The sequence below is a fragment of the Heterodontus francisci genome, chromosome 12 (genome assembly GCF_036365525.1).
Source record: "Heterodontus francisci isolate sHetFra1 chromosome 12, sHetFra1.hap1, whole genome shotgun sequence".
NCBI lineage: Eukaryota > Metazoa > Chordata > Chondrichthyes > Heterodontiformes > Heterodontidae > Heterodontus > Heterodontus francisci.
In genome coordinates this window covers 73,597,917-73,616,447 of record NC_090382.1, presented here as the reverse complement: position 1 = coordinate 73,616,447, position 18,531 = coordinate 73,597,917, and the positions used below count along the sequence as shown (strand labels likewise).

The 18,531-nt window shown below is 50.8% G+C and overlaps 1 protein-coding gene across 2 annotated transcripts in view; it reads left to right on the top strand.

The window, feature by feature from the left end:
* The window catches only part of LOC137375921 (mothers against decapentaplegic homolog 5), a 57,327-nt gene that overhangs the window by 20,527 nt on the left and 18,269 nt on the right, over positions 1-18,531 (top strand). For both annotated transcript variants that reach the window (XM_068043618.1, XM_068043619.1), the window contains exons 2-3: positions 5,863-6,515; positions 17,888-18,139. In XM_068043618.1, the coding sequence (XP_067899719.1) occupies positions 6,116-6,515; positions 17,888-18,139 (652 nt within the window). In that variant the 5' untranslated portion in view covers positions 5,863-6,115. The remainder of the gene's footprint in view (positions 1-5,862; positions 6,516-17,887; positions 18,140-18,531) is intronic.

The window sequence follows — 18,531 nt, the reverse complement described above, 5'->3', positions numbered from 1 at the left end:
CAACTAGCCTTGCATACATGTACTCATTCAGTACACACTGCTACAGATTCTCTCGCGTTTTGACTACTTGATAGAATGGAGTGGTGGTCTTCTCCAGGTAGGACTGTGTCTCGAGGAATGGTAAGGCTTTTGTTGATTAGCATGGCCACTACTGTGCTTAACCAAATAGGCAGCAACTGTTTATATCACCCAGTCTCTACAAAGCTTGAGCTACCACAATTCTTTTTCCTTTATTGAGGCAGCATTGTTTTTAAAGATAATTACAGTTTCACACTATCTCTTTTGCAGATCACCACCACCTCCCCATCACCATTATTTTTCTGTTTCATTTAGTTTTTTGGGGGTTTTTTTTGCTTCTGCTTACTACTTCTCCAACCTCCAAGATGGTTCTTGGCTTCTTTCTTTTTTTTCTTTCTTTTGGGCCTCCTTGTCTCGAGAGACAATGGATACGCGCCTGGAGGTGGTCAGTGGTTTGTGAAGCAGCGCCTGGAGTGGCTATAAAGGCCAATTCTGGAGTGACAGGCTCTTCCACAGGTGCTGCAGAGAAATTTGTTTGTCGGGGCTGTTGCACAGTTGGCTCTCCCCTTGCGCCTCTCTTTTTTCCTGCCAACTACTAAGTCTCTTCGACTCGCCACAATTTATCCCTGTCTTTATGGCGAATGCTGGCAACTGACTCCCACGACTTGTGATCAATGTCACACGATTTCATGTCGCGTTTGCAGACGTCTTTATAGCGGAGACATGGACAGCCGGTGGGTCTGATACCAGTGGCGAGCTCGCTGTACAATGTGTCTTTGGGGATCCTGCCATCTTCCATGCGGCTTACATGGCCAAGCCATCTCAAGCGCCGCTGACTCAGTAGTGTGTATAAGCTGGGGGTGTTGGCTGCTTCAAGGACTTTTGTGTTGGAGATATAGTCCTGCCACCTGATGCCAAGTATTCTCCGAAGGCAGCGAAGATGGAATGAATTGAGACGTCGCTCTTGGCTGGCATACGTTGTCCAGGCCTCGCTGCCATAGAGCAAGGTACTGAGGACACAGGCCTGATACACTCGGACTTTTGTGTTCCGTGTCAGTGCGCCATTTTCCCACACTCTCTTGGCCAGTCTGGACATAGCAGTGGAAGCCTTACCCATGCGCTTGTTGATTTCTGCATCTAGAGACAGGTTACTGGTGATAGTTGAGCCTAGGTAGGTGAACTCTTGAACCACTTCCAGAGCGTGGTCGCCAATATTGATGGATGGAGCATTTCTGACGTCCTGCCCCATGATGTTCGTTTTCTTGAGGCTGATGGTTAGGCCAAATTCATTGCGGGCAGCCGCAAACCTGTCGATGAGACTCTGCAGGCACTCTTCAGTGTGAGATGTTAAAGCAGCATCGTCAGCAAAGAGGAGTTCTCTGATGAGGACTTTCCGTACTTTGGACTTCGCTCTTAGACGGGCAAGGTTGAACAACCTGCCCCCTGATCTTGTGTGGAGGAAAATTCCTTCTTCAGAGGATTTGAACGCATGTGAAAGCAGCAGGGAGAAGAAAATCCCAAAAAGTGTGGGTGCGAGAACACAGCCCTGTTTCACACCGCTCAGGATAGGAAAGGGCTCTGATGAGGAGCCACCATGTTGAATTGTGCCTTTCATATTGTAATGGAATGAGGTGATGATACTTAGTAGCTTTGGTAGACATCCGATCTTTTCTAGTAGTCTGAAGAGACCACGTCTGCTGACAAGGTCAAAGGCTTTGGTGAGATCAATGAAAGCAATGTAGAGGGGCATCTGTTGTTCACGGCATTTCTCCTGTATCTGACGAAGGGAGAACAGCATGTCAATGGTCGATCTCTCTGCACGAAAGCCACACTGTGCCTCAGGGTTCTTGGCTACTTGAAGGAAAATCAGTGACAAACCAGTGGGAGGCATTCAAAAGCGAGATTCTACAGGCACAGTGTAGACATGTCCCCACAAAGATAACAAGTGGAATGGCCAAATCTAGAGTCCCCTGGTTATCTAGAAGCATACAGGGTAAGATTAAGTAGGAAAAGAAAGCTTATGACGGTCACAAAAAACTTAATACTTTAGAAAGCCGAGAGGAGCATAGAAAGTGCAGTAAAATGGAAATTAGGAAAGCAAAGAGAGGACATGAAAAATTATTGGCAGGTAAAATCAAGGAAAACCTAAATATGTTTGATCAATACGTTAAGAGCAAGAGGATAACTAAGGAAAGGGTAGGGCCTATCAGAGATGTACAAGGGAACTTGTGCTTGGATGCAGAAGATGGGGGCAGGGTTCTTAATGTTTTTTTTGTCTCTGTATTCACAAAGATGGCAGGATCCCCAAAGACACATTGTACAGCGAGCTCGCCACTGGTATCAGACCCACCGGCCGTCCATGTCTCCGTTATAAAGACGTCTGCAAACGTGACATGAAATCGTGTGACATTGATCACAAGTCGTGGGAGTCAGTTGCCAGCATTCGCCAGAGCTGGCGGGCAGCCATAAAGACAGGGCTAAATTGTGGCGAGTCGAAGAGACTTAGTAGTTGGCAGGAAAAAAGACAGAGGCGCAAGGGGAGAGCCAACTGTGCAACAGCCCCAACAAACAAATTTCTCTGCAGCACCTGTGGAAGAGCCTGTCACTCCAGAATTGGCCTTTATAGCCACTCCAGGCGCTGCTTCACAAACCACTGACCACCTCCAGGCGCGTATCCATTGTCTCTCGAGATAAGGAGGCCCAAAAGAATTCACAAAGGAGAGGGATGATGCAGATATTGTAGTAAAAGAGGAGGAGTGTGAAATATTAGATACAATAAGCATAATGAGAGAGAATGTACTAGAGGGTCTGATCTCCTTGAGAGTGGATAAATCGCCCAGGCCGGATGGATTGTATCCCAGGTGGTTAAAGGAAGCCAGGGAGGAAATCTTAGATGCTCTGAGGATCTTCTCTAAATCCTCACCAGATACAGGCGAGGTACCAGAGGATTGGAGGTCTATGAAGGTTGTACCATTGTTTAAAAAGGGTACGAGGGATAGGCCAAATTATTACAGGCTGGTCAGTCTGACCTCGGTGGCAGGTAAATTCTTAGAATCAATTCCGAGAGACAGGGTAAACTGGCACTTAGAAAGGCACGGATTATTCAGGGATAGCATGGATTTGTTAAGGGAAGGTCGTGTCTTACTAACTTGATTGAGTTTTCGAGGAAGTAACAAGGAGGATTGATGAGGGTAGTGCAGTGGATGTGGTCTACATGGATTTTAGTAAGACATTTGACAAGGTCTCACATGGCAGACTGGTCAGAAAATGAAAGCCCATGGGATACAAGGAATGTGGCAAGTTGGATCCAAAATTGACTCAGTGACAAGGAAACAAAGGGTAGTGGTCGACGGATGTTTTTACAAATGGAAAGCAGTTTCCAGTGGCGTTGCACAGGCTCAGTGTTGAGTCTCTTGCTGTTTGTGGTATATATTAATGGTGGGAGACATGATTGGGAAATTTGCAGATGACACAAAAATTGGACGTGTAGTTGATAGTGAAGAAGATAGCTTTAGATTCCAGAATGATATCAGTGGTTTGGTTGAGTGGCAAATGGAATTCAATCCGGAGAAGTGTGAGGTAATGCATTTGGGGAGGGCAAACAAAGCAAGGGAATGCACCTATTGAGAGGGGTAGAAGAAGTGAGAGACCTTGGAGTGCATGTCCACAGGTCCCTGAAGATGGCAGAACAGGTAGATAGAGTGGTGAAGAAGCATATGCTTTCCTTTATTGAACGAGGTATAGAATACAAAAGCAGGGATGTAATGCTGGAACTGTATAAAACACTGGTTAGGCCACAGCTGTAACATTGCATACAGTTCTGGTCACCACCACATTACAGGAAGGAGATAATTGCTCTGGAGAGAGTACAGAGGAGATTTACAAGAATGTTGCCAGGGCTTGAAAGTTGCAGCTATGAGGAAAGATTGGATTGGCTAGGGTTGTTTTCCTTAGAACATAGGAGGCTGAGGGGTGACTTAATTGAGGTGTACAAAATTATGAGGGGCCTAGATAGAGTAGACAGGAAGGACATGTTTCCCCTAGCGGAGAAGTCAATTACTAGGGGGCACAGATTTAAAGTGATTGGAAGAAGGATTATAGGGGACATGCTGAAAAACCTTTTCAACCAGAGGGTGGTGGGTGTCTGGAATTCACTTCCCGGATCGGTGATGGAGGCAGAAGCCCAACCTGGACAAGCACCGTGGGTTTCCGCCGGGTGCTCCGGTTTCCTCCCACAGCCAAAGACTTGCAGGTTGATAGATAAATTGGCCATTGTAAATTTCCCCTAGTTGTAGGTAGGTGGTAGGAGAATTGAGGGAAGGTGGGAATGTGGTAGGGACATGGGATTAATGTAGGATTAGTATAAATGGGTGGTTGATGGTCGGCACAGACTCAGTGGGCCGAAGGGTCTGTTTCAGTGCTGTATCTCTCTATGACTCTATGATACCTGAAAGTGCTGTAACCTGCAAGGCTACGGACCAGGTGCTGGATGGTGGGACTAGATTGGGCGGCTAGTGTTTTTAGCCGGCGCAGACACAGTGGGCTGAATGGCCTCCTTCTGTGCTGTAACTTTTCTATGATTCTGATTCTATGGTTCTTGTTCTGAGTCAGGTGTTATGGTTTGAAAGATTACGGCTGGCTTTGGGATTCCAACCACTCAAATAAAATCGCCCTGGAATCACATTGCAGCTACTGCAGGTTGTGTGGCTGCAGAGTTTGTTACAACAGGTTGGGGTTACTGGAGTCTGGACAGATCAGTGTCAGTGTTATTTTTAAAGAAATAATTTCAAAGCATTCTCTGCAAATAGCAAGGAAGGCTGCGTGCTTGCTGACATAGTGTTTGGATGGTAGTGGAATTTTCTTTTTCTTAAAAAGTTAATTTGGGATTTGTCTGTAAATTGTCAACATGAGTGATGATGTCACTGAAGAAATTTGTATTTATTTTAGGGGGTCCTGAATCATTTTGCTTTGTAAAGTGCATGTAGACCATATATTTTCCGTATCTGTTTGTTGACATTTTAAGGTAGTCTCATGCCTTTTTATGGTATCTTTCTGAATTTTTCTGTAGCACAGAATTGAGTTGTTATGGGACCTACAACATAATAGTGTGTAATAACTTGGGAAAGAACCCAAACTTGAGGAAGACCTAACATTTTAGTTAAAGAACAAGTGAAGGCCTTGCATCCATAGTTATGGAATATTAAGGCATAGATTATAAAAATAAATCTCTAACTCGGATCTTACACCACTTAGATGATTGTCTTGGGTCAGTGAGTACAATTCAACATTTTATACCCTACATTAATAAAACTTTTTAAGCCCTTTAATAGTTTGAGTTTTTGGTCAAAATAAATTGGTTTTTCAACATTGGACCTCAAAACAAACCAAAAGGCAAATTTCCGCCCTGACTTTTCTGCTGTATTTTTTTGCCTCTTAAAAATAAAACATGAAAATTCCCTGAAAAATTCCATAAAATGTGCAATCAAAAAAAATCTTAAGCATGAGATAGATTTGTGTTTTTTTTTTCTCCTTTTGATCTGCCAAACAATATGTTTTAGCAGACTAAATTTGGGCAAAAAACCAGACTTGCAAGACAGTCTTCACTTTGAACATGAGGCAATCAAAGCTGCAAAGTGGATAGCTTTCCACATGGCCGTCTGCTTCTCTGAAGTCTTATTTTGTGAAATGTTGCAGAATTTTGGAATATTCGGCTGCTTGCGTGCAGGTGGTTGGCTGAAAGTATTGCTTGGTATCTGAAATAAAGTGCAACTGATCTTTTGTTTTTTTTTTGGACTAATTCAACATTTTTTTTGCCATTTGACATTCTTCCATTTTTATTTCCAGGTGCTGTAGTCTGAGGAAGCCGTCAGGAAGCCAAGACTGGGATGTCCTGATTTTAATTTGTAAGCTGGTAAAAATACAATTGTGACAGCTGAAAAAGGAATACTTTCTCATGCAACTTCATAGGTTTGATGTTTCGTTTTGCTAAAACAAAAGCGGCCATCTTTTGAATCAGTTCTTTGCTGCTTGCAGCTGTTGACCTTGCTTTGGAAACAAACTCCTGCATGCTTGTGTTTGTACCATTAATTTTTTCATAATGACGATGGCAAGCTTGTTCTCATTTACCAGCCCAGCTGTAAAACGCCTGTTGGGCTGGAAGCAAGGGGACGAAGAAGAGAAATGGGCAGAGAAAGCAGTTGATGCTCTAGTAAAAAAGTTGAAGAAGAAAAAGGGGGCCATGGAGGATTTGGAAAAGGCATTGAGCAGCCCAGGTCAGCCCAGCAGATGTGTTACCATCCCACGATCTTTAGATGGGCGACTTCAGGTATCGCACAGGAAAGGCCTGCCTCATGTTATTTACTGCCGTGTGTGGCGCTGGCCAGATCTTCAAAGTCACCATGAGCTGAAGCCATTAGACATTTGTGAATTTCCATTTGGATCGAAACAGAAGGAAGTTTGCATCAATCCTTATCATTACAAGCGAGTGGAAAGTCCCGGTATGTATTTAAAATATACCACATAATTTCTGATGCTTTTGGTTAATTAAGTTTGAATTTGTAGTATTGTTGGGCTGGAAGTAAAACAACATTGCTGTTAATTTACAGTGGAATGAAATGGCTTAGATGGGCATTTTAGATCTGTTTATTTAGATTTTTTTTTAAAGTACTCAAAAACCAAAGAAAAATGTAAGATGTACTGTTGTTATGGTGCTTTTTCCCTCTATTCTGTTTATCCCAAGTCTTCATACTGCACATTGAGTAGACATCTTAAAATTATAGAAATCTCAATAAGTATCAAGTCTGATTCACTTTTGAAAATCCTTGGCAAAATAAGCAAATACATGTAATTGGGATTTGATTCTGCATAAATATTTAATTTTCCATATTGCTGTTTTATTTGTAAAATTGATTTATACATTCAAGGGTATATTTTCCAGTGTGTCTATATCGCACATACACTTGGTAACTGCAGAACACGTGTTTGCTGTTACGCATCAACAGTAGTGAAAATAATTCAGTTCAGTATACATTAATATTTTTTGACATTTTGCAAATAAATGGAAAACCTTTTAAGCATTCATGAAGCTCCAGTAGGGAAGTGCATAACATGATGTGGCTCTGCATCAGTACAGTCTTGTGTTTGATCCTGGTCTGTGCAAAAATGAGCTGATTTCAGCTAGCAGCACACTGTTGCTGTTCTTGGGGAATGTATATATTGGGCTGCAGAATATTGACCATGGCTATTGCTTTTAAGCATTATCTAGTGACCCCTGGAGGAAAGTGCATGTTTCTGAACATTAGCTGAGGATATGATTGGGCTTGGCTGTGATGCTTCTCAAAGTCTGAAAACCAGAGGCACAGCCAGTTCTCAGTCATAGATGAAGACTAGCCATTTAAGGGTGATACTAGGGTTGCTAGTGTCTGGAGCTTTACTAAGGTGTAAGACACTACCTTTAAGATTGTGGAAAAGTAGCTTTAGTTTATTATTGATTTTCTTCTGTGTATTCTGTATTGCAACAACATATGTTTGCAACAGATTTTCATTGCAGTTGTGAAATTGTGCCACTTGTATGAGTGATACAGCACTACTCTTAAGGGAAGTGCTAGCATTGTAAAAAGTAAGTTTTTAACCAAATTTTTAAATACTGTTTGTTAACTCATGGTGTAAATGCCCCACGTGATAAAGCATCAAGCAATATACAAAGGTTTCATTTTCAATCTCTGGTTTGTATTGATAGCTGATTGCTTCTGGAGCAGTAATATGGCACTGCAGTTGACATCATTTGACCTCGGATGGGGCAAGAATATGTACCTATTTCAGTCTGAGTTTATGCTCTTGATTGCTGTCCGTTGAACTCTTTTACAGTAATATGTATTTTTGCATCTCTCTGAATAGATTTTGTTACCTATAATGATGTGTGCCTAACTAGTCACAAGGCACAGATGTGACGTAGGCCACTAGGTCAGTGAGCTACTGGCAATATGAAACTGTAGTCCAGTGTGAATTGCCACCACCTGTGTTTGAAGGGACAGTACTGTTCCACCTGTCTTGTTTGGATAGTCTTTACCTTACCTGCTAAACAACAGCCAACTAACCTGACTAAATTGTAGATCTAAAATGAAACACAATGGGACTGAACGAAATTGGCGAATTAACCGCGCAAATAGATGTAAATGGATACGATATCATTGTGATTACGGAGACATGGCTGCAGGGTGACCAAGGATGAGAACGGAACATCCAGTGGTATTCAATATTTAGGAAGGACAGGCAAAAAAGGAAAGGAGGTGGAGTAGCGTTGTTAGTAAGAGAGGAATTCAATATAATAGTGAGGAAGGATATTAGCTCAGAGAATCCTGATGCGGAATCTGTATGGGTGGAGCTAAGAAACGCCAAGGGGCAGAAAACATTGGTGGAGGTTGTATGTAGACCCCCAAACAGCAGTGCTGATGTAGAGGAAGGCATTAAACAAGAAATTAGAGATGCATGCAATAAGGGTGCAACTGTAATTATGGGTGAATTTAATCTACATATAGATTGGGCAAACCAAATTAGCAATAATATTGTAGAGGAGGAATTCCTGGAGTGCATACATGATGGTTTTTTGGACCAATAAGTTGAGGAACCAACTAGAGAACAGGCCATCCTAGACTGGGTATTATGTAATGAGAAAGGAGTAGTTAACAATCTTGTGCAGGGTCCCTTGGGGAAGAGCGACCATAACAATAGAATTCTTCATTAAGATGGAGAGTGAGAGAGTTGATTCTGACACTAGGGTCCTGAATCTAAATAAAGGAAACTATGAAGGTATGAGGCGCAAGTTGGCTATGATAGAGTGGGGAACGTTACTTAAAGGGTTGACAGTGGATAAGCAATTGCTAGCATTTAAAGAGCACATGGATGAATTACAACAATTGTTCATTCCTGTCTGGCACAAAAATAAAACAGGAAGGGTGGCACAACCGTGGCTTACAAAAGAAATTGGGGATAGTATTAGATCCAAGGAGAAGAAATATAAAATGGCCAGAACAAGCAGCAAACCTGAGGATTGGGTGCAGTTTAAAATTCAGCAAAAGAGGACAAAGGGATTGATTTAAGAGGAAAATAGAGTATGAGAGTAAGCTTGCAGAGAATGTAAAAGCTTCTATAGATATGTGAAGAGAAAAAGATTAGTGAAGACAAATGTGGGTCCCTGACAGTCAGAAACCGGGGAATTTATAATGGGAAACAAAGAAACGGCAGAACAATTAAATACATACTTTGGTTCTGTCTTCAAAAAGGAGGACACAAATTACCTCCCAGAAATGTTGGGGAACATAGGGTCTAGTGAGAAGGAGGAACTGTATAAAATCAGTATTAGTAGGGAAATAGTGTTAGGGAAATTGATGGGATTGAAGGCCGATAAATCCCCAGGGCCTGATAATCTACATCCCAGAGTACTTAAGGAAGTGGCTCTAGAAATAGTAGATGCATTGCTGGTCATTTTTCAAAATTCTATAGACTCTGGAACAGTTCCAATGGATTGGAGGGTAGCTAATGTAACCCCCTCCATACATTCGCCCAGGCATGCGCCATGGAGAGGTCACTCCATAGTTGCCTCACAGCGACTGACACCACTGACCACCTCTAGGCGCTTACCCATTGTCTCTCGAGACAAGGAGGCCAAAGAAGAAGAAATAGCCTGACATCATTAGTGGGGAAAATGCTAGAGTCCATTATAAAAGATGTAATAGCAGAGCACTTGGAAAACAATGACATGATCGGACAAAGTCAACATGGATTTATGAAAGGGAAATCATGCTTGACAAATCTTCTAGACTGTTTGGAGGATGTAACTAGTAGAATAGATAAGGGAGAACCAGTGGATGTGGTGTATTTGGACTTTCAGAAGGCTTTCGATAAGTTCCCACATAAGAAAATAACGTGCAAAATTAAAGCACATGGAATTGGGGGTAAGGTACTGACATGGATAGAGAACTGGTTGGCAGACAGGAAACAAAGAGTAGGAATAAACGGGTCTTTTTCCGAGCGGCAGGCAGTGACTAGTGGGGTACCGCAGGGATCAGTGCTAGGACCCCAGCTATTCACAATATATATTAATGATATAGATGAGGGGATTAAATGTAATATATCCAAGTTTGCAGATGACACAAAGCTGGGTGGGAGTGTGAGCTGTGAGAAGCTCCATGTGATTTGGACAGGTTGAGTGAGTGGGAAAATATATGGCAGATGCAGTATAATGTGGATAAATGTCAGGTTATCCACTTTGGTGGCAAAAACAGAAAGGCAGATTATTATCTGAACAGCGATAGATTGGGAAAGGGAGAAGTGCAGCGAGACCTGGGTGTTCTTGTGCACCAATCGCTGAAAGTAAGCATGCAGGTGCAGCAGGCAGTTAAGAAGGCAAATGGTATGTTGGCCTTAATAGCGAGAGGATTCGAGGACAGGAGCAAGGATGTCTTGTTGCAATTATACAGCGGCCTTGGTGAGACCACATCTGGAGTGTTGTGTGCAGTTTTGGTCTCCTTATCTGAGGAAGGATGTTCTTGCTATGGAGGGAGTGCAGCGAAGATTCACTAGACTGATTCCTGGGATGGCAGGACTGATGTATGAAGAGAGATTGGGTCGATTAGGCTTGTATTTGCTAGAGTTTAGAAGAATGAGAGGGGATCTCATAGAAACCTACAAAATTCTAACAGGACTGGACAGGCTAGATGCAGGAAGGATGTTCCCAATGGCGGGGGAGTCCAGGATGAGGGGTCACAATCTAAGGATAAGGGGTAAGCCATTTAGGACTGAGATGAGGAGGGATTTCTTCACCCAGAGAGTTGTGAACCTGTGGAATGCCCTACCACAGAAAGCAGTTGAGGCCAAATCATTAAATATATTTAAGAAAGAGTTAGATATAGTTCTTAGGGCTAAAGGAATCAAGGGATACGGGGAGAAAGCGGGAACAGGGTACTGAGTTTGGACGATCAGCCATGATCGTATTGAATGGTGATGTAGTCTCGAAGGGCTGAATGGCCTATTTCTGCTCCTATTTTCTATGTTTCTATGAACCTCCATCCAGCACCATTCATGTGATTAGACTTTGGGGAATTGTTGGAAAATACCTTTCTCCATTGGATCATTTAGAACCATAACCTCGACTTGGCATCTGCTGGACGGCAGTTTATAACAATTGGCATCACAGTCAAAGAACTTTGAAATTACAGCAGGTTTTGATCATAACACATCTTTTACTTTGTGGGGAAGATACAGCCACTTCAAAAAAAAAAGTGATAGGTCTTCCATATACAGAAGATCTCTGCAAAGCAAATTACCACTTCCTTTTTTGAAAGAGCCAAGTGGTTTGGATAACTGGGGAAAAGATTGTACTCTGACGACACTTGTCCCTCATTCTTTTACTGGAGAAGTAGTTTTTACCTAACGCCCTAAAATGGTGATTGCTAAGCACAATGTATTCAAATTCCAGGCATAGAAGCTGTCTTATCTCTGACACCAGTGACTATTATTTCCCTTGCACCTCTTGTGAACCCAACTATTACCTGCCTTGCCACATAGTTTGACCTCACTATGGGTGCTGTCAGCAAGGATATAGTCTTAACTCATGAAAATCTCATCTACTAAGAAATTACTGGGTCACCTTTGACTGGTACTACTACCCAGAGATGTACCTGGTGGCAGCCGCCTGAAACTTGAAGTTCTGTGTTGGTAGTCTTTATTGGTTGCAATCCCAACTTGTTTCTTGGACCTCAAATTCATTCTCTCTCTGTCTCACTCTGCTCTGTTCTCCCTCTCCCCCCCCCCCCCCCTCTCTCTCTCTATCTGTGCTCTCTCCCCCACGTCTCTCTCCCCTTCCCCCTCTCTCTCCCCCTCATACTCGGTGCTCTGTTCTCCCTCCATCTCTCTCTCGATCTCTCTCTGCTCTATCCCCCCCCACCCCCCGTCTCTCTCCCCCCCCCCCCCCCCCCCCCCCGTCTCTCTCTCCCCCCCACCCCCCGTCTCTCTCCCCCCCCCCCCCCCCCCCCCCCGTCTCTCTCTCCCCCCCCCCCCCGTCTCTCTCTCCCCCCCCCCCCGTCTCTCTCTTCCCCCCCCCCCCCCCGTCTCTCTCTTCCCCCCCCCCCCCCGTCTCTCTCTTCCCCCCCCCCCCCCCGTCTCTCTCTTCCCCCCCCCCCCCGTCTCTCTCTTCCCCCCCCCCCCCCCGTCTCTCTCTTTCCCCCCCCCCCCCCCGTCTCTCTCTTTCCCCCCCCCCCCGTCTCTCTCTTTCCCCCCCCCCCGTCTCTCTCTTTCCCCCCCCCCCGTCTCTCTCTCCCCCCCCCCCGTCTCTCTCTCCCCCCCCCCGTCTCTCTCCCCCCCCCCCGTCTCTCTCTCCCCCCCCCCGTCTCTCTCTTTCCCCCCCCCCCGTCTCTCTCTTCCCCCCCCCCCCGTCTCTCTCTCCCCCCCCCCCGTCTCTCTCTCCCCCCCCCCCCCCCCGTCTCTCTCTCCCCCCCCCCCCCCCCCCGTCTCTCTCTTCCCCCCCCCCCCCCCCCCGTCACTCTCTCCCCCCCCCCCCCGTCACTCTCTCCCCCCCCCCCCGTCACTCTCTCCCCCCCCCCCCGTCACTCTCTCCCCCCCCCCCCGTCACTCTCTCCCCCCCCCCCGTCACTCTCTCCCCCCCCCCCCGTCACTCTCTCCCCCCCCCCCCCCCGTCACTCTCTCCCCCCCCCCGTCACTCTCTTTCCCCCCCCCCCCGTCTCTCTCTCCCCCCCCCCCCCCGTCTCTCTCTCCCCCCCCCCCCCCCGTCTCTCCCCCCCCCCCCCCCCGTCTCTCTCCCCCCCCCCCCGTCTCTCTCCCCCCCCCCCCGTCTCTCTCCCCCCCCCCCCCCCCGTCTCTCTCCCCCCCCCCCCCGTCTCTCTCCCCCCCCCCCGTCTCTCTCCCCCCCCCCCCGTCTCTCTCCCCCCCCCCCCGTCTCTCTCTCCTCCCCCCCCCCCGTCTCTCTCTCCTCCCCCCCCCCCGTCTCTCTCTCCTCCCCCCCCCCCCGTCTCTCTCTCCTCCCCCCCCCCGTCTCTCTCTCCTCCCCCCCCCCCGTCTCTCTCTCCTCCCCCCCCCCCCGTCTCTCTCTCCTCCCCCCCCCCCGTCTCTCTCTCCTCCCCCCCCCGTCTCTCTCTCCTCCCCCCCCCCGTCTCTCTCTCCTCCCCCCCCCCGTCTCTCTCTCCCCCCCCCCCCCCGTCTCTCTCTCCCCCCCCCCCCCCGTCTCTCTCTCCCCCCCCCCCCGTCTCTCTCTCCCCTCCCCCCCCCGTCTCTCTCTCCCCCCCCCCCCCCGTCTCTCTCCCCCCCCCCCCGTCTCTCTCCCCCCCCCCCCCGTCTCTCTCCCCCCCCCCCCCGTCTCTCTCCCCCTCCCCCCCCCCGTCTCTCTCTCCCCCCCCCCCCCGTCTCTCTCTCCCCCCCCCCCCGTCTCTCTCTCCCCCCCCCCCCCCCCCCGGCTCTCTCTCTCCCCCCCCCCCCCCGTCTCTCTCTTCCCCCCCCCCCCCCCCCGTCTCTCTCCCCCCCCCCCCCGTCTCTCTCCCCCCCCCCCCGTCTCTCTCTCCCCCCCCCCCCCGTCTCTCTCCCCCCCCCCCCCCCGTCTCTCTCTCCCCCCCCCCCGTCTCTCTCTCCCCCCCCCCCGTCTCTCTCCCCCCCCCTCGTCTCTCTCCCCCCCCTCGTCTCTCTCCCCCCCCCTCGTCTCTCTCCCCCCCCTCGTCTCTCTCCCCCCCCCTCGTCTCTCTCCCCCCCCGCGTCTCTCTCCCCCCCGCGTCTCTCTCCCCCCCGCGTCTCTCTCCCCCCCCTCGTCTCTCTCTCTCCCCCCCCTCGTCTCTCTCTCTCCCCCCCCTCGTCTCTCTCTCTCCCCCCCCTCGTCTCTCTCTCTCCCCCCCCTCGTCTCTCTCTCTCCCCCCCCTCGTCTCTCTCTCTCCCCCCCCTCGTCTCTCTCCCCGCCCCTCGTCTCTCTCCCCCTCGCTCTCTCGTGCATCCCCCACCCTCGTCTCTCGGTCCCCCCCTCGTCTCTCTCCCCCCCCTCGTCTCTCTCCCCCCCCTCGTCTCTCCTCCCCCCCCCTCGTCTCTCTCCCCCCCCTCGTCTCTCTCGTCTCTCCCCCCCTCGTCTCTCTCTCCCCCCCCTCGTCTCTCTCCCCCCCCGCCCTCTCTCTCTCCCCCCCTCGTCTCTCTCTCTCCCCCCCCTCGTCTCTCTCTCTCCCCCCCCTCGTCTTCTCTCCTCCCCCCTCGTCTCTCTCTCTCCCCCCCCTCGTCTCTCTCTTCTCCCCCCCTCGTCTCTCTCTCTCCCCCCCCGTCTCTCTCTCTCCCCCCCCTCGTCTCTCTCTCTCCCCTCGTCTCTCTCTCTCCCCCCTCGTCTCTCTCCCCCCCCCTCGTCTCTCTCTCTCCCCCCCCTCGTCTCTCTCTCTCCCCCCCCTCGTCTCTCTCCCCCCTCGCTCTCCCCCCCCTCGTCTCTCTCTCTCCCCCCCCTCGTCTCTCTCTCTCCCCCCCCTCGTCTCTCTCTCTCCCCCCCCTCGTCTCTCTCTCTCCCCCCCCTCGTCTCTCTCTCTCCCCCCCCTCGTCTCTCTCTCTCCCCCCCCCTCGTCTCTCTCTCTCCCCCCCCTCGTCTCTCTCTCTCCCCCCCCTCGTCTCTCTCTCTCCCCCCCTCGTCTCTCTCTCTCCCCCCCCTCGTCTCTCTCTCTCCCCCCCCTCGTCTCTCTCTCTCCCCCCCTCGTCTCTCTCTCTCCCCCCCCTCGTCTCTCTCTCTCCCCCCCCTCGTCTCTCTCTCCCCCCCCTCGTCTCTCTCTCTCCCCCCCTCGTCTCTCTCTCCCCCCCCTCGTCTCTCTCTCTCCCCCCCGCTCTCTCCCCCCGCTCTCTCTCCCCCCCCTCGTCTCTCTCTCTCCCCCCCGCGTCTCTCTCCCCCCCCGCGTCTCTCTCCCCCCCCGCGTCTCTCTCCTCCCCCCCGCGTCTCTCTCCCCCCCCGCGTCTCTCTCCCCCCCCGCGTCTCTCTCTCCCCCCCCGCGTCTCTCTCTCCCCCCCGCGTCTCTCTCCCCCCCCTCTCCGTCTCTCTCTCCCCCCCCGCGTCTCTCTCCCCCCCCGCGTCTCTCTCCCCCCGCCGCGTCTCTCTCCCCCCCCGCGTCTCTCTCCCCCCCCGCGTCTCTCTCCCCCCCCCGCGTCTCTCTCCCCCCCCCGCGTCTCTCTCCCCCCCCGCGTCTCTCTCCCCCCCCGCGTCTCTCTCCCCCCCCCGCGTCTCTCTCCCCCCCCGCGTCTCTCTCCCCCCCCGCGTCTCTCTCCCCCCCCGCGTCTCTCTCCCCCCCCGCGTCTCTCTCCCCCCCCGCGTCTCTCTCCCCCCCCGCGTCTCTCTCCCCCCCCGCGTCTCTCTCCCCCCCCGCGTCTCTCTCCCCCCCCCGCGTCTCTCTCCCCCCCGCGTCTCTCTCCCCCCCCGCGTCTCTCTCCCCCCCCGCGTCTCTCTCCCCCCCCCGCGTCTCTCTCCCCCCCCCGCGTCTCTCTCCCCCCCCCGCGTCTCTCTCCCCCCCCCGCGTCTCTCTCCCCCCCGCGTCTCTCTCCCCCCCGCGTCTCTCTCCTCCCCCCCCCGCGTCTCTCTCCCCCCCCGCGTCTCTCTCCCCCCCCGCGTCTCTCTCCCCCCCGCGTCTCTCGTCTCCCCCCCCGCGTCTCTCTCCCCCCCCCCGCGTCTCTCCGTCTCTCCCCCCCCCCCGCGTCTCTCTCCCCCCCCCCGCGTCTCTCTCCCCCCCCCGCGTCTCTCTCCCCCCCCGGTCTCTCTCCCCCCGCGTCTCTCTCCCCCCCGCTCTCTCTCCCCCCCCGCGTCTCTCTCCCCCCCCCCGCGTCTCTCTCCCCCCCCCCCGCGTCTCTCTCCCCCCCGCGTCTCTCCCCCCCCCGCGTCTCTCTCCCCCCCCCCGCGTCTCTCTCCCCCCCCCCGCGTCTCTCTCCCCCCCCCCCGCGTCTCTCTCCCCCCCCCCGCGTCTCTCTCCCCCCCCCCCCCGCGTCTCTCTCCCCCCCCCGCGTCTCTCTCCCCCCCCCCGCGTCTCTCTCCCCCCCCCCCGCGTCTCTCTCCCCCCCCCCGCGTCTCTCTCCCCCCCCCCGCGTCTCTCTCCCCCCCCCCCGCGTCTCTCTCCCCCCCCCCCGCGTCTCTCTCCCCCCCCCGCGTCTCTCTCCCCCCCCCCGCGTCTCTCTCCCCCCCCCCCGCGTCTCTCTCCCCCCCCCGCGTCTCTCTCCCCCCCCCCGCGTCTCTCTCCCCCCCCCCGCGTCTCTCTCCCCCCCCCCCGCGTCTCTCTCCCCCCCCCCGCGTCTCTCTCCCCCCCCCCGCGTCTCTCTCCCCCCCCCCCGCGTCTCTCTCCCCCCCCCCCCCGCGTCTCTCTCCCCCCCCCCCGCGTCTCTCTCCCCCCCCCCCGCGTCTCTCTCCCCCCCCCCCGCGTCTCTCTCCCCCCCCCCGCGTCTCTCTCCCCCCCCCCCGCGTCTCTCTTCCCCCCCCCCGCGTCTCTCTCCCCCCCCCCGCGTCTCTCTCCCCCCCCCCGCGTCTCTCTCCCCCCCCCCGCGTCTCTCTCCCCCCCCCCGCGTCTCTCTCCCCCCCCCCGCGTCTCTCTCCCCCCCCCCGCGTCTCTCTCCCCCCCCCGCGTCTCTCTCCCCCCCCCCGCGTCTCTCTCCCCCCCCCCGCGTCTCTCTCCCCCCCCCCGCGTCTCTCTCCCCCCCCCCGCGTCTCTCTCCCCCCCCCCGCGTCTCTCTCCCCCCCCCCGCGTCTCTCTCCCCCCCCCCTCGTCTCTCTCCCCCCCCCCTCGTCTCTCTCCCCCCCCCCCCCCCCCCCCCCGTCTCTCTCTCTCCTTCTCTCTCTCTGTGTCTTTCCCCCCCCCCCGCTCTGTTCTCTTCAACATAGGCTATTAAAATTGACTAGAATTCAGAGGAAAATTTAAGGCATTTTATCTGACTGTGTAACGATTGCCAATAATTAGATCAGCAATTTCTGTCGCAGACTGTTAGAATTTGTTTTTTTTCTGTTTTTTGATTATGATTGAGTAGATTCTAAATGGAGGTTTCATTATAGGATGTCTTTTGCCAACTGTAGTTAAACATAGATTTCAATGCATCAAAATACAATACTACTTGAAACAAACTGATCTCTAAGTATAAGTTTATCAATAAGATCAGACTTTTTAAAAATCATTTTCCATTCTTACAAGGACCTAGTGATTAAAATGCTCCTTCACATTCAGTCAAATTTACCTTTGGAAGGCAGTAGCATATACTGCCTATATAGATACTGTTTTTTGGGAAGTTTTTTAAGGATGGAGTGGAGAGGTAGTGTTTCTGTGCAATCTAAGCACAAAGTTTGGCCTGGGACAATTAAAGGAAACTAAATTGGTGCAGTATTAACACATTTTAAATGTGTGCTGCTTCTGAAAATTAAAAGTGCATATCCACAGTTGCTAAATAAATTTTTATCAAAATCAATTCTTGGGTTTACATGAATCACTATGATCAGGATTATGCATAATGTGCAAAATTGGGCTAGAAATGTTGCAGAAGGGGAAAGGCAGCAGGGAAACTACAGAAAAGAAATGGAGGAACTCACAAAATAAGTCAGCAGATGTTTGTTCTGATTCACAATGAAACTGCATCTGTGGCATAAATTGGAGTCGAACATGCTCTCCACTATATTGTTTTGATTGAAGTTCTCACTAATTTGTATCACATATCTACATGAAGACTATACAAAAGACCAAATGTCTAAATATTTTGCACTTAATTAAATGTTAATACATTTTTCATTTGTCAACTAAATGATCAGATGGGCATGTTTCTAGACTGTAGTAAAATTTATACTGTAGTCAACACCTAACAATTAATATGTCTACCTTTTTTTTTCCAGTTCTGCCTCCAGTTTTGGTTCCAAGACACAGTGAATTTAACCCACAGCACAGCCTTCTAGTCCAGTTCAGGAATTTGAGTCATAATGAACCCCATATGCCACACAATGCCACGTTTCCAGATTCCTTCCAACAGCCAAATAGTAATCCATTTCCTATTTCGCCAAATAGCCCATACCCCCCATCTCCTGCCAGCAGCACCTACCCCAGCTCTCCAGCCAGTTCTGGACCAAGTAGTCCTTTCCAGCTGCCAGGTAAGGACCGATTTAGTACTTGTTTTTAGAAACGTAAATTTCAGAGAAATGCTTTATTTTGTTATGAAATATTACTTGTTTCTTCACAGTAAATGTGATTCTACATTAAAATTTAAGTCAGACATTGTTATTTTGAAAATATCAGAAGAAACATGCCAGAAATATGGAAAGGAGTGATGAGTACTTGCCCTGAACATTAGCTTGCATCAGTCTCTTTTGAAATATGTTGGTAAAATCTGATTTTTAATCAATTTCAAGTAAGCTCTTTTCATAAAGGGAGCTGTGATTAGGATTTACAACTGAGCTTCAAATGCTTTTGTTGAAGTTAGAAACTATTCTGAGGACAGTCTGTCGTTCTTTATTCAGTGTTCTCTAAGCACAATAGAAATTAA